We start from the raw sequence: 14785 nt of genomic DNA, 5'->3' as shown, positions 1-14785 counted from the left end.
CGATTTGACTCACGTAGAGCTTTGAGTTTCTCGTGAGTGGACACTTGGACAGTTCAAATTCCTCGTAACCAATGTGAAATAAAAATGTTAATAACTCCGTTAGGAGTTGGTTTCCGTAATTTTCGTTGCGCGCATCGTGTTCTACGTGGAATTCTGGTTAAGAAACATGTATGAGAATGCTTAAATTCGTACCTTGTCTAGTGGTCCATTGTAGAGCATTCACGATAGTTATGGTTCCCCTTAAGTCAAATGAGAGTCAATCTTTAAAAACATCTGGAAGTGGTTGAGTAAAAAACTTCTTCATTAAGTCCCTTTTTCCATTATTTAATCAAGAACTCGTGGATTTCTCCCGACGACTTGGTGTGCCGACTTTTTGGAGTGTGACAGAGAGTTTACCATCCATTCCAACCTTAGGTAAGGCCTGCCGGTTCAGACGGTCAAACAATGGCTGAACTTTTCCAAAACTTATGCTCGATGAATCAGATTCAACTAAAAATTACAAATTTAAACAATAAAAAACTTTAAAAGTTAAGTGTTAAAGTAAAATAAATTGAAATACGAGCTTTATCTAAATAAAGTTGATAGTCTTTAATTTAAAAATATATACAAATATAGGAATTTAACTTTAGATTTTAAATAAAATTATTTCAACATTTAATTAAAACCAAACTAAAGTAAATAAAGTAAAATGATTAAATCAATATACAGTTTAAATTTAAATTAATAACTAGGCAATTAATCAGTTTCCAACTGTGAAAAACTAGCTCAACAAAATGACGAAGTTTGACGAACCACAACGAAAAGTTCGATCGGCTGGACACTGGGCCTAATTTGCGGAATGCAAGAATTTAGTTGGCAGATTTTCTGTCTCACTCTGAAATTAGACAAACTTATGTAACTTGAAATCCATCAGAAAAACGAGAAAACAACAATACTAATCATGGTGAAGTTAGATTACAAAGAACGCAAGTCTTCTTTACGAGTGTTCGAGTTGCGCTCAAGGAGTGGACATGCCGTCAATTTAAATTTTGCCGCCAGTTTTTTCCCTCCAAAAATTAACCAATAGCGTAGTTCAGATAGTTTAGAAGACAGCCGTGAGATCTCAGCACCATAGGTTCTGAAACGTAAACATGTGAGTTACGAAATTTTGAAAAAACGTTACAAAAATTATCAGCAAGCGTAAATTTTATCCCAATTCCTGTCCTCTAGTTTTTTTTTTCATGATCTTTTCTAAATCAGTTTGTGTTTCATTTACTCTTTTGTTACTTCAAGTTTGATCTGTGTCAATTACGACCATATCGCAATCTATGTTGCTTGATTTTCTTCAAGAATGGAAGACCTTTCTGGTGGCATTGTCCAAATTGTGCTGAATTTAAATGAAGGTAAAACCTTTCTATCTAACGATTATATTCCAAAGATTGCCTTGGCAATTTATGCCTTTACTCCTATGTTTGAAATTTTTGCTCGCTGCCCACAGTTACTGTCGCAGACTAGATAGCTGTGTTTTTTTGGTTAAGTTTCTATCCCATTAAAACTCATTCTTATCAACGATTAAATCCTGTGGATCTGTCTGTCATCAGGTTTGTGAATATGATTGCAATCCAGCGGGCCGATAATTGAAATATAAATCAGCCCGATAAGACATCGAATTGCGATATATTGCACGGTTAAGATAGGACTATGTCCTGTTGTAAGCGGCGACCTAGAGTCGATGACATTTCAATAATCGCCCCGCAGGCAAATATTTAAAAGTCGTACTTAAGGATGGGAGAAGGAAAGCAAGAGCCTCCATAGTGATTGTTCTCTCACTTACGGTAGAGCTTGCAAATCATATGTTGAGACAAACGCCAAAGTATTGTTTACTTATGTCACCACTCAGCATAGGTGCCATCTGACTGCATGTACTAACTTGTTGAGTGGTGCTTATACAGAGATATTCTGAGATTGACGTTTGCCTCGACATCCAATTTGCGAGCTCTATGCTCTACTTAGCAGCGAATTTGACATGTCCATTGATAATAATGCAGATCATAGGCCCCAGAAGTATTGAGTTCCTGATTTCTATACTATCATAAGGGCTTTTTTTTTTTGCGGATCGCAGTAGAACGCGGTGGATCGCGATGAACATCGGTATTTTTTTATTCCGTTCCTCAGCCGCGTTCCAAGTGGATCAGGGTGGAACGCTGGATCGCTCTTCCGAGGTGGGGCGCGCTCGCGATCCAATGTGATCCTAACCTAATGCGAGGAACTTGCCATCCCCAACAAATCCAACCAAATTCCAAGTTTGGATTTTTTTATCACTTGGAACACTTTGGATCGCTCAGGATTCCGATCCAGTGCGTTCCACTACAATCCACCCTGTTCCGCGATAAAAAAAAGCCCTATACTTAAGTCGGTTGCTAATTTCTCAGGAAGATATAATATAATGACAATAAAATCAAGAGACTTAAGCCGGAAAAAGTGTTGTCTGGATATCCATAAAATATTTTACTTCTATCTTAACATTTGATGCGCAAGTGTTTATTGATCCATCATGAGTTGTTGCATTCAGAAATTGGTATCCTGTCGGAATTAATTTTCTTTCACTGAACTATAATTTCAATGTCAGTAGGAGCTAGCCTCATTCAGTTGTATTATTCTCAACCACTTCTTAAATTTTTTTGAAAATTGTTTTCAGGGAAAGGATTTGAAGCCTTTAAACAACCAATTTTTGTGACTGCAAGTTTAAATGGCCACAAGCTAAACTCGGACGCCATTAATCCTTCCTCAAATCCCTATTTTGGAACTGATCTGGTTTGGGAAGCTGAAAAGAAGACTGTCAAACGGTGAGTGAGTAAATCTAATTAGACTATGCTATACATTAGTTTATTTCAAAATCAAATTCAGTCTGTACACCTTCAGTCAAATGAAATTATACTCAGGATTGGGACCTTTGGTACAAACCTCTCATGGCAGAGTCATCGGTCACTGATGACTGATCCAAACTCTGAACATGGATTTGGTTGCAAGCAGCACAGGGAGTTAGTATAAAACGCAAACCAGGTAAAACGCAAACCCCGAAAAAAACCGGCAACTGTTGGATGGTGACAGGATAAATTGCTAACTCGGCGTTAGTGGCTGTTTATCCGCAAGGCGGAATTAGGCCAATCAACCTAAACACAACAACAACAACAACAACAACTAATCAAGTGCAAAGCGGAAAATTTTCCAATTTTTCATTTGAAACTCTTCCAAATTGTCGTAAAATGACCTATTAGAAGGTATAAAATTAATTCGCCCCTTTTAATCAACATTTGTGATACTTTCGGTGGTTTCACTTTATGTAGTGAGAAGCAGATTCCTCGAGACTCTGAGCCTGGTCCGCAGATTGTTCAACTTCATAATGGATAATTTTAGTTATCGAACTTTCTTTTGACTTTAAATGGTGTATAATTTTTTCTAGACTGTATCAATACCTTGTGATCAAATTCTCAATCTATAAACCTCCATATCATGTCGCAGGATAGAGATATTTTAGCTATTTGAGATCTGTCAAGAACCTGATCACAGCAGCACTGCCAGTCTTACAGATACACTGTATTGAAATTTGACGAAAAAAAATTTACTGTCTATGTCATAAGCTGCTCACTATGATAAGTATTAATCGTGGATCAAATGCTTGATGTCTCCAACATCCTATCTCTAAGCCTGATGTAGTGCGTTGAAAGCGGAGTGTTATGGCTGCGAAGCGTCGATATTTGTTGTTAAGGAGGCGTGTAAATGAAACGTTTGGATAAGCTCGCAAGCTGTACGAATTCTTTTGTGTGTGGAAAAATAACTGAATGTCCAGAATTCTAAACATCTGACTGTATCTCAAGTACCTAAAAGAAATGTTGGTCAGGTCAGAGTTTGTGAATCCTTGGCAGCAGTTAATGCAATTCTTCTACTTATTTAAGGCCTTCGCTCATCAAAGTTAGGTAAGTAAGAGACCGCTCAGATCCATCATATTATGCTTGTCAGTATTAGCCCATAACTCCATAGTGTAAAAATCCTTGGAGGGTGAAGTGCCCATCATCTGATGGAGTTCCTGAGATTTGTTTAAGAACTTTTCTTCCTGATTATTCTCTCAATTTTACCAGAATTGTCTCTTCCACCACCATCATAAAGTATTTCAACCTTGCATTAAATGTGAAATGATGTATACGCTATCAGAATTCCTAAAATTGGGAGTCGTGAAACAAATAAAGTAGCTTCACCGTAAACATTTGCTAGCTCAGTTGGCAGTTAAACTCTCATTAATTCGGTGAAAATAAAAGTAAATGTTTTTTCTTCGCTCATTTCGATGAGGAAACACATTGAATACATATAAATTGTGATACTGGATGCAACTAATACTACTTCCTGTAAAATTGGAAAATGTGTAACTCGAAAAAAGGAAAGAGGATCTCACCAGAGTGCTCTCTTACAACTTATAGATCAAAATTCGTGATATTTCGGCCCTTAAAGGTTCTTTCATCATTCAGAAATAAAGAAACTAAATTTAGTTTGAACAGGCATCTTTCAAGAAAGAAATGTGACAGCTTATTTGCAGTTTTTAGCTTTTTCATAATGCGTCAAATCTACCTCTTGACGAGAACAGGCGAAGATTCAAACCGCGCACTACTTATTGTTGGTTTACATTTCTCACTTACCAAACTTTAATGAGCAATGTTGTTAAGTACGTAGGAGAATTTCAGTAACTGCTGCCAAGGATTCACAAACTCTGACCTGACCAACATTTCCTTCAGGTACTTGAGATACGGTCAGATGTTTAGAATTCTGGACATTCAGTTATTTTTCACACACAAAAGAAATTGTACTGCTTACAGGCTTATCCAACCGTTTCATTTACACAGCTCCTTAAAGACACATGTCGACTCTTCAGTCGAAATGCTCCGCATTCAATGCATTACATCAGGCTTCGGGATAGGATTTTGGAAACAGAATTATTTACAGAGAATTATCTTGAAAAAATTACACACCATTTACAGTCAAAGAACATTTCGATTGCTAAAATAATTATCCATGAAGAATTATGCAAGAAGTGAAACCACCGAAAGTATCACAAATGTTGAGTAGAAGGGGTGAATTAATTATTTACTTGGTAAAAAGTCATTTTATGACAAATTCGGAGAGTTTCAAAGGAAAAATTGGAAAATTTTCCGCTTTGCAAGTGATAAGGAAGAATGTAAACAAATCGCCATATTGCCAAAAGCTCACCAGATGCGACACCCAACAGATGCCGGTTTTTTTCGGGGTTTGCGTTTTACCTGGTTTGCGTTTTATCTGCCCCCCAGCACAGGCAGTCCTCAAATTTTCAATAGAAATTCAATACTTACAATGTACAATATCTGCCTAAAAAACTAGTTTGCAGGTACTTAATATGCTGCACTGCGTCTTAATTACTAGTAATATCTTCTCTAACCTCATAAAGTGTATTAAAGTAAATGAGAGTTTTTAAAACTACAAAAGCTGTCTGTTGCCATCTTATTGCTCACAAATTATTGATCAGTTGAGTGAAACAATAGGTCATTTCTCTGTGTTATAACTACAGTATTACTTAACTGGTTTTTTCTGCACTTGATGGAAACTCTCTTTAGACTCTTCTCTTTATTTAACCTTGACCCTTTATTTATTTCAGATTAAGAACAATAAACACAATCATTAAATTGGAATTTTTCTGTGGTGTCAATGGCAATGATCAAGATCGAATTGGATTCATTCTCTGTCACTTGAAATCAGCTCAAATCATCAGCCCAAGAAATAATCACAAAGTAAGAATTGAAGAAATGAATTATCCTCAGTCTTTCTCCATCTCCTTCCAATATTTTTTAAATACCTGGCAATTACATGAGCATCAAACTAAGTATAAATTAATCTTTATTTTTGCATGAAATCTACAGAGTTTCTGAGGGTCCAAAAACATCTAACAATTAAAAGAATTTTCGATGACTATGGAGCTTTGCAAGTAGCGCGTCACTTGGAAACTATAGCCAGTGCCATTTGAAAGAGTGCCAAGAATTTCTGAGTGCCTGTCTTCTTACATTAAATCTCTGGAAAAGCAGAGTTTATTCAAAGTTCAGTAAAAGTCAGTGTATGTAATTGAAAAGAAAAAAATTATATGCAAGTTTTGTTCAAAAAACAGGAAAAAATAGGGAATTGAAAAATGAAAAAATTATAGAAACCCTTCACCATTTCAAAAATGAAGAAAAGCATTGAGTCACATCACCCATTAAGGCGGAAAATAATGAAATTCATTCCATCCACTCATTTTGATATTGTTCACTAAATCCACGGAGTGCATGTTGTCAAATCATGTTTTCAATACCCTTTGCATGTCTGTATTTCCTCATTTTTTTCTGTATTTCAGTTAGTCGAATCCTGGCAAAAAATACTTGGATTAAAAACAAGAAGTAAAATCAGTCGTCCTGAAGTCTTGCTATCTCTTCGCATTGAAGAATTGAGTGATGCTGAAGTAAGTTTGAATTTCCATTAAAAATTTTACTTGTAATGAGTCAACTGCAATACTGCTTGCATACTCTGCAAGCATCATTAAAGGAAACAGGAAGAATTTTGAAAGTCTCAACTTTATTTGAAAAGTTATGTTGAAAGTTGAAGCTAGTTGAAATAGTTTTTCTGCAAACTGTCAGGAAAGTATTCAAAAATTTTATTCCTCCGAAATTGTCTCCAATTTTTGTAATTTTTGTATTACTTATTTGGTTGAAAACTTTTAAATACTTGTCGCAACAATCTTGAAAATATTTGGAAGAATGAATTTTTTTCTCTTTTTTTCTTGAATTTATTTCATTTGCCATCATAATGAATCAAGAAAAGATACCTTGGAAAAGAGTGTACAAAAACTTCACAAATTGTTAATTTATTATCATACCTTTAGCTGTATTTCATTAAGACCGAAATGCATTGCAGATAGAAAAACAAAAAACACAATACTCTTTTACGAAATTATGAAAGTTGCTCTTTTAAGTATTTTCAATCCTTGGTGAAGAAAGTAATTATCATTTCTTGCCGCTCGTTTTTCCAGATTACAGGAGTACCAACCAATTATAACACAGAACCACTACAGCAAAGCTCTTCCCGTTCTGAGTTTAAAAATGTTCCGAAACCTGTGTACAATGACATTCATAGCCCAGGTGAAAAACCGTATGTTCAAATAGGTCCTCTTCACCAAACTCCGGAGATGTTCCATTTTACTGTGATAATAGGGCCTGCTCAAAATTTGTTCAAGGTTGGTGCCATTTTATTCATTTCATTAGAAGCTGGTTTATTTAGAATGTAACATATCATGTCTATAGCAATTCTTAATCTTTTCAAAAAAGGAATCTCTGCCACACTGCTTCTGGTATCTCATGTAAAAATTAGAGGAAGGTAATAATTTTTTATTACCTCTTATACGTTACATGGTTCACCTCAATTGTTCCCATTATGGAGAAAACATGAGTGTCAATTGGGAAACTATACGAACACATATCTATGTTTGCCCCTTAGGAGTTTTCTGATCATGTTTTATTTCTACATAGGACGACTGATCTTCGAAATTGCCCTTTCAAACATATTTTCTTATTATTTCTCCCAAAGTTCATCTGGTAATACCCTTGTAAAAAAGTAGGGTGTGATTCCAATTTTCCAAAAATCGCAATTATTATTAATTTTAGGGTATTTTTCTTATTTCACCATTACTGGCATCATCATCATTATAGGTGTCATACTAGTTAGTATATATGTACTGTTTGCAATGGGTCAGTAGAATATCTGGAAGTATAAGTTGCTCAATGGACTGGAAGTATGCTCAGGTATGAGTTGAATGTCCACAAAGTTAAGTTGACAGAACAACGTAATAAATTTTGCCTGAGTTTATCTATTAAGCAGGTCAATTCATTCCATTCTTCTTAAAAAGTAGCCAATTCCATGTCATATGGACTTTGATCCGGCAGGGGATCGAATATCAAAAATATGCTCTGTAACCGACCTGTTTGGGTTGGTCTTGCGTGTATTGCTAATGAGTTTTGTTGACCTATAATTTTTTCCCTTTTTTAAGCTTCTCTCAGGGTAATTAGTGCCTAATCAATTTCTGTTTCATTTTTCAGAGTTTTTCCGAAATGCTCATCAGCTCCACCAGTAATTGTATTCATTTTGCATATTCTATTTTTGGAGAGTATGTGACGTTATCTCCTATTTCAGACGATAGTTACCTCAGCAAAAGCAGCCATTTTGTTAAATCTTCGTACTCATATCTAAATTCATACTTGCAACAAAATAACACGTTAAATTTAGCATTGTACCATGGAACGAATAAAATTGGGTCAACCAGAATTAGCCTTCAGGTTAGTATTAACATCAACGTGATCTTATAGCTCTGTTTACCTAAAACGATTCAATGGTTGTCTGATCAGTTGATAAATTCTGGACTTTAGGACGTTTTTCAAAAAATTCCCAAAAATTAACTTGGTCCTATAGTTAATATATTTATATAAACCGATTCAACAGTTGTCCGATCAGTAAAAAATTTCTGGACCTCAGGATGGTTTTTAAAAAATTCCCAAAAGTTACATCTTGCTGTAGTACATCGAGTATTTATACACAAGATCTGACCAAGAAATACTTTGAAATAACTCAGAAAGTACATCCAAAGTGAATATCATAAATCCAAGACAATACAATGAGTGATATTTACTCAGTATGCATTTTAAGAGTTATTGCCAAGTGTTTCGCCGTGGAATCTGGCATATAAATACATGACCTTCTGAACTGTAATGGTACTTTTTCAGGTTTACATATCTACTTTGAAATCACTTTCCTTTTTGAAAGCTGTTTATTGTGGATGTCTCCTCAATCATGGAGGTGTTTTTCTGTCACTTTTTGAGGCATGACTTTCTGAACACTAAGCATTTTTAATCTGAATAAAATTGACAAATGCTTTTGTAAAATAAGGTTTTTGTTAAGGATTCAGTATTTTAAGTCAGTACAAAGGAACAGATTCCATTATTCATTTTACAATTTTTGTTTTTTTAAATGTGTTTTTTACTATTTGTCCATCAACCAGTGCCATTTAACCTTGTTTCAGCCTTTCTCAACTAAAGATGTGGAGTTCCGCTATGAACTTGAGTCGAAAAATTTTTTCCGTATCCATGAAAAATGTCCAATTTTCTTTGAACGTGATCTTGGAAAGCTAGACTCAGATTTTCAGCCCTCAGTGAATGTAATGATAACGGTCACCAAAATTGATCCCAAATTCGAATCTTGCATCATTTCCAAAACCTCGAGTTTTGAGAACTGTAAGTAATAAAGTATAAAGTTATCCGAAAATTATATACTATCGGTTCTCAATCATTTACTCTGTAATTTTAATTCACAGTGGATAAACTTAAAATTATCCTTCTACCCTCAAAGTTAAGAAAATAAAGTTGTTGAAACAAAAATCTCTTTCCATTAAATGAATTGATAACCAGAATCAAATAAAATTCACTCTCAGCAGTCAGCTGTCTTGAGGATGTGATGGCGAATTACTGATGACCCTACTCTACGTTTAGTAAGTTCTTATACTGTCTATTTTGTGGAATAGACAATGGTTTAAAATAATATCCACAAAAAATTTTACTATCAATGCATTATAGCAGCATTAAATTTAACTTACAATAACACATTAACCAAAGATGCAAAAAGTCTGCGACCATTATGTGTTCAAAAATGAGGAGGCCTTGAAAACAAGGTTTAGAAATGAAAAGAATGGCTTGCGTCAGCATAATAATTGCTTATTTCCCACTAAATCAAAAGAAAAAGTGCATGTCTCTTTCAAAACTGCTGTGAAAGTCACGTGCTTTTAAAAAAATTGCAGTAATTTTTTATGTACAGTGCAAAAAATGTCATCATTTGAAATTTTCAGGGAAAAGGGTTTTTCCTAATGGAAAAGTCATTTTTCAAAATGGGAAAGCGGAGAACTCTATATCCCTAATGTTAACAATTCAGCATTATGTGTCATTACGTAATAATGTTTACTTTTGTCATTATTCACCTAAATTGTTTTTTGTGAGTAGCTTAATTTAATTGCAGAAAGTTATTATAGGGATCTTATCCTTTTAGAATAAGCTCTATTTTTATTATTTTTTGGTTAAAATTTTCAACTTCTCTTTTTTTTCTTCTTCTTTTTCCCAGCCAAATCTGTCATGGACAAACATCAAGGAAAATTTGATGAAATCAAACCAGACTCTGCTCAAATTACCAACGAATCAGAATCTCAAAAGCATCAAGAAACTGAGGTCAAAATGAAACAATTAGAGAAAACATCTTCATTGCCTTCAATGCAAGACAAAATTATTCCAAATGCTGTTGATAATTACAAAATATTAGAGTAAGTATTCCTGTAGTATGTATAATGGAAATTTTGTTTCAGCAAAAATTAAGGAAGAACTTTAGAAATTGATCAAATATTATAAATTTAATACATTTTTAATCAAGTACATCTTCACCTGTTTTTCATGGTAGATTAGTTTATGAAATTGAGGACACCGCACCAAGAACAGCCTATAACTGGAAACCGCGTTTTGAGAAAAACGCATTTAAAGTTTTGTTTTTGATGTACTGCGCAGACTTTTCTATGCAGGTACCCTGTTTTGGTGTTTTTGGGTGACCTAACCCTTCTATTGAAGAATGCCGGGTAGATTTTGCGATACATTTTGGGTTTACACTCTAATATATTTAATTTAAAAAAGCGGTTTATAGGTCGTTATTACGTCCAACAGTCACTTTGGTGGCAAGATGACGTATAAATCATTTTAATCACGCATGATTAACGCAAAAGGAAAGAATATCGATAGTGAGTAAAGAGAGGGGTAACTAGCACCTTATAGGCCCTTAAGTTTATGGGCCCGTATTACGCCCAACAGTCATTTTGGTGGCAACATGCGAAGTATATATTTTTGGAGGAATGGCTAGTTTGAGAGGAGAATAAATTATTTCAATAGCTCGTTTTTCTGAAATAAAAACAAATCTTTATAAAATGAGCTAAAAAAATCGAGCCATCACTATCGCCGCGCCGCGCCGATGCCCGCGAACCGAGAATGATAAGGTCGCGCGTATAGGTCGTTCTTGCACCCATCGATCCAGAGGCCTGACTTAACTCGGAAAAAAAAAGGTTTTTCGACCTCGAGCCGTTACCTATCTATATTCTATCGCTACCACAGCATAGTCCAGGGTATGTAAAATCCGAAAAGCAGATGGGCGTAATAACGACCTATACGCCTATAGGCTGTTCTTGGTGCGGTGTCCTCAATTGAATGATGATCGCGTTTAGTGATTAGAGTGCTGTAGAGCAACGCACATCTTATTTAGCCAAGGACACATTCAGGCCTCAAAAAAAAAAGGTAGGAGGTCGGTAAGTTTCATCTATGCATGTTTTGTCTTTCTTTCATCTCCTCTCTGCAAAAAGGCCTCCTAAAAAACAGGGGAAACGCAGTGGTGCAGATTTTTATTCACCCCCACCAAAAATCCATGACCAAGTCTACAGCAATTCTCACGACCCTCTCGCAAAAATTCTCATCAGGGGAAAATTTTTCGTAGAAAAAACTGGAAGCTCCCAAGAAATCTTGTTGGCAAGACAGTGCACTTGCAGAAAATTTGACTGAAAATAAAGCGCTTTAATAATTCTGCACTCTTACAAGTAAATTAAATATTTTTATTCTCTTGGTTAAAATATATTGAATCTGTAAAATCCGTCAATTGAATGCTATTTTCTCCAAAGAAATAGCAAATTTCAAAGCGTGCATTTGCCTAAATTGCAAGCTCCCAGCCTATATCGGCCGTTAATGTTCTGTGGATTGTGAATTTTAAAGAATCTGTATCCTTGAGGGAGTGTATTTTTGAAACTTCTTGCCTATGTTGTACAGAACAATAAATTTGTCTACCCAGTTTCCATGTCTGCACGATTTTTCATATTTTTTGTTTGCTGAGTTACGTCTACAATATTACCGAATTTACATGCATTCTCGTTATCTGAATTTTTAGTTTATTTTACTTTTCCTTCTTTTTCAGACCCTCACTCCGATCAGGAAGCCCCTCTGCAGTTGTTCAAGATAGATCACCAATTATTTGTTCTCTAGTAATAAAAATAGATAGCATAATTTTCAAGCAACTACCGATCGAAGGCAAATTTGGTTTCAAGTAAGTTTTTTCGTCATTTTCGTTTTTACATACTCCTTTAATATTTAGCTAAGAGAGGAGAGTGTCTACTCATTATAAACATTAAAGGAGACTTCACATATTTTATGAAAATTATATTAACCTCTTCAGGCTATTTGCCAGGACAGAATAAGTTTGTTCTCCACAATAATAGAATCAGATTCAAGTTTTTCAGAGCCATTCGCCCTTCCTTTAAAATTGTGTACTTAACATTCCTGTGGCCCAAAAAAGACTCGGCGGTTTTTGAACCCTCTGGCTCAAAAAAGTCACATTTCAACATGATTTTACTGGATCCCCCCCCCCCCCCCAAAAAAAAAAAGAAATTACTTAAATGAAAATATGACTATAAATATGATGCCATAGACTGTCAATTTTCTCTCTCGTATGAGACATGTTGTATTTTTTTTTTTTCTGTCTTAGATTGTATCATCCTAAAGCTGCCGAAACAATAAGCATCAGTTGGAGTGAAGAAGTAAAGGAGATCAATAAGATATTCCATTTTACGCAACCATTGACAGCAAAGATGGATTTTAAATTACCGTCACCCAACCTCAAAAAACTGCACGAACATCCATTAGAAGTCTTCATTGAGCATCCCACTGGCATATTTGCTCAAGCTGATTTTTTTTTGCCATCCGTGAATAATGTAAGTGCAGCAAACATTGTATCCATGATATGTAATTTTAAGCTTTATTCACACCTGCATAATTACTGATCTGTGTTGTCTGATGAATGCATAGTTTTCTCCTTAATGTATGCAATCAGAACAATCCCCATTATTCTTTTTCTTACTTATCTAAAGGCCTAAATACTCACGGTGATTAATCGCTGCGATTGAAAGATGAAAGCCAATGGACGAGCCTTGATTTCGATTCATTGACGTCGATATATCGAAATCAAGGCTCTTCATTGGCTTTTGTCTTTCAATTGCGACGATCAATCGCCGTGTGTATCTAGGCCTTTAGATTGTCTCTCTCTGTAGTGGCTTACTAGGAACCTGAAGGGTTTTTCACTACTGAAAAAGTGCGCGTTGTGGAAAAATCGAGTGTCAAATGAATGTGGGGTTTTGGCCTTGAATGCATTTAACACAATCAGAATCAATGTGAGGATTTCAACACCAGTTGAAATCTGTAGGAGCATATTGAATGATGCAAAAGCACAGGTCATTATTTATTACATCGCTCCAGAAATATTAATTAAGTTTTAATTACAAGAAAATAGTGATATATTTTCTGTAAGTCTTAAATAAAAAAAAATATTTCAAAATTTCAAAGTACATGTGAATTTCTATAATGCATACGAAGAAATACTTTTTTTTTTGCCTGAGATTTTTATTTAGTTTGATATTTGTAAGGAACCAAAAAAACCTCTGAATTTATTGTACACAGCCAGTTGAAGTAATTGCTAACTTTTGTAGCGTAAATTTTAAAAAGGAACCACTTTATATCCACCATCAGTGTGAGAAGAGGAATCCATTGTTGCTCTGATCATTCAACGGCTTTTGTATTTTTTATTTTTGCCTAAATGTTTCTGCTCTTTATCTACTGTTAAATCTTCCTACTTTTATAATTATTATTCACCACCACAGGTAATTTTCTTAGAATTTCTTTTTGAATTTTGTTTACAGAAAGAATATTGTTGTGTCGGTATTGCAGAAGCGAACAAAGAAATGGCCTGTGGCTGCATGCAGCCAGTTGCCTTTTTATATGCTACACTCTGCCTCAGCTCTGAAGACTCTCTTTTGCAAACAAATGAAAAATGTGAGTTACGTCTTTATCTGTTTATCTTTTTTTGGTATCACTTGTGCTTTATTTTATAAAAAATCCGTTTAAGAATAAAAACCATCTCAAATGCTTTTTTATCTAATCTCCAAAACTAGCCCCTCTGAGTGTCATTTTGAAAAACTCATTCTTTTCACACTCAAAGCTTATCATGTGAGACACATGATCTGTCATGGGGCTAAACTGACCACAAGTCTCATACCTTTCAAGGCTCGGCAAATAAGTTTTGCAATCTGTCTGCAGAATATGCTTTGAAGGAAAAATCTATTAAACAATTCGAATGGGTATGATAAATAAGCCAAAAAGAGGACAAGGTAGAATTGTTTACGAACTGTGTCACTTCGTTGTTAGATGCACCCCTCACTCGTGGCAGATTTTGCGCTCTGTATCTTTAATTCTCAACCATGTGGACAAACTTTTAAGAAATAGTGCTATTGATTCCAAGTACTAGTTAGCAATCTAGAACAGCTACTTCATCTAGTTTTGCTGGACCAGTTTGTACGGAGATAAAGTTTATTTGTCAATTTTTCTGTGCTGAGTCTCAGTTCAAACTAAATTTGGCGGAGATTTTCTTTTATAAACAAAGCCTTAGTATTTCATCATGTTTTGTTTCTTTTATTCTTGTTATAGTCTCTAATAATGTGATTCCTACTTTTCCTTAGGTTTAAATCAACTTGCAAATAAAGAACTCATTTACAAAGTGGTAGAAGAGTTGGAAGATTGGAAAGAGAAGCAAGAGTTGATGTTTAAGTATAAGGTAAACATAATAAAAGGAGGATATTTTTCTCTCTTTT

At 34.9% G+C, this 14785-nt stretch overlaps 2 protein-coding genes across 2 annotated transcripts in view; one reads left to right on the top strand and one right to left on the bottom strand.

Moving 5' to 3' along the window:
- LOC109039149 (alpha-tocopherol transfer protein) overlaps window positions 1-14785 on the bottom strand; it is a 77923-nt gene that overhangs the window by 43385 nt on the left and 19753 nt on the right. The gene's annotated exons all lie outside the window — the stretch shown is intronic.
- The window catches only part of LOC109039146 (myogenesis-regulating glycosidase), a 44682-nt gene continuing 30638 nt past the window's right edge, over window positions 742-14785 (top strand). The window contains exons 1-12 of the mRNA XM_072300737.1: window positions 742-1382; window positions 2678-2825; window positions 5660-5792; window positions 6389-6493; window positions 7061-7264; window positions 8124-8360; window positions 9101-9311; window positions 10189-10384; window positions 12064-12192; window positions 12631-12856; window positions 13838-13970; window positions 14654-14748. Coding sequence (XP_072156838.1) covers window positions 1331-1382; window positions 2678-2825; window positions 5660-5792; window positions 6389-6493; window positions 7061-7264; window positions 8124-8360; window positions 9101-9311; window positions 10189-10384; window positions 12064-12192; window positions 12631-12856; window positions 13838-13970; window positions 14654-14748 — 1869 coding nt within the window. The 5' untranslated portion in view covers window positions 742-1330. The remainder of the gene's footprint in view (window positions 1383-2677; window positions 2826-5659; window positions 5793-6388; window positions 6494-7060; window positions 7265-8123; window positions 8361-9100; window positions 9312-10188; window positions 10385-12063; window positions 12193-12630; window positions 12857-13837; window positions 13971-14653; window positions 14749-14785) is intronic.

The sequence above is a fragment of the Bemisia tabaci genome, chromosome 5, assembly GCF_918797505.1.
Source record: "Bemisia tabaci chromosome 5, PGI_BMITA_v3".
NCBI lineage: Eukaryota > Metazoa > Arthropoda > Insecta > Hemiptera > Aleyrodidae > Bemisia > Bemisia tabaci.
This window is presented reverse-complemented; position numbering and strand designations above follow the sequence as displayed.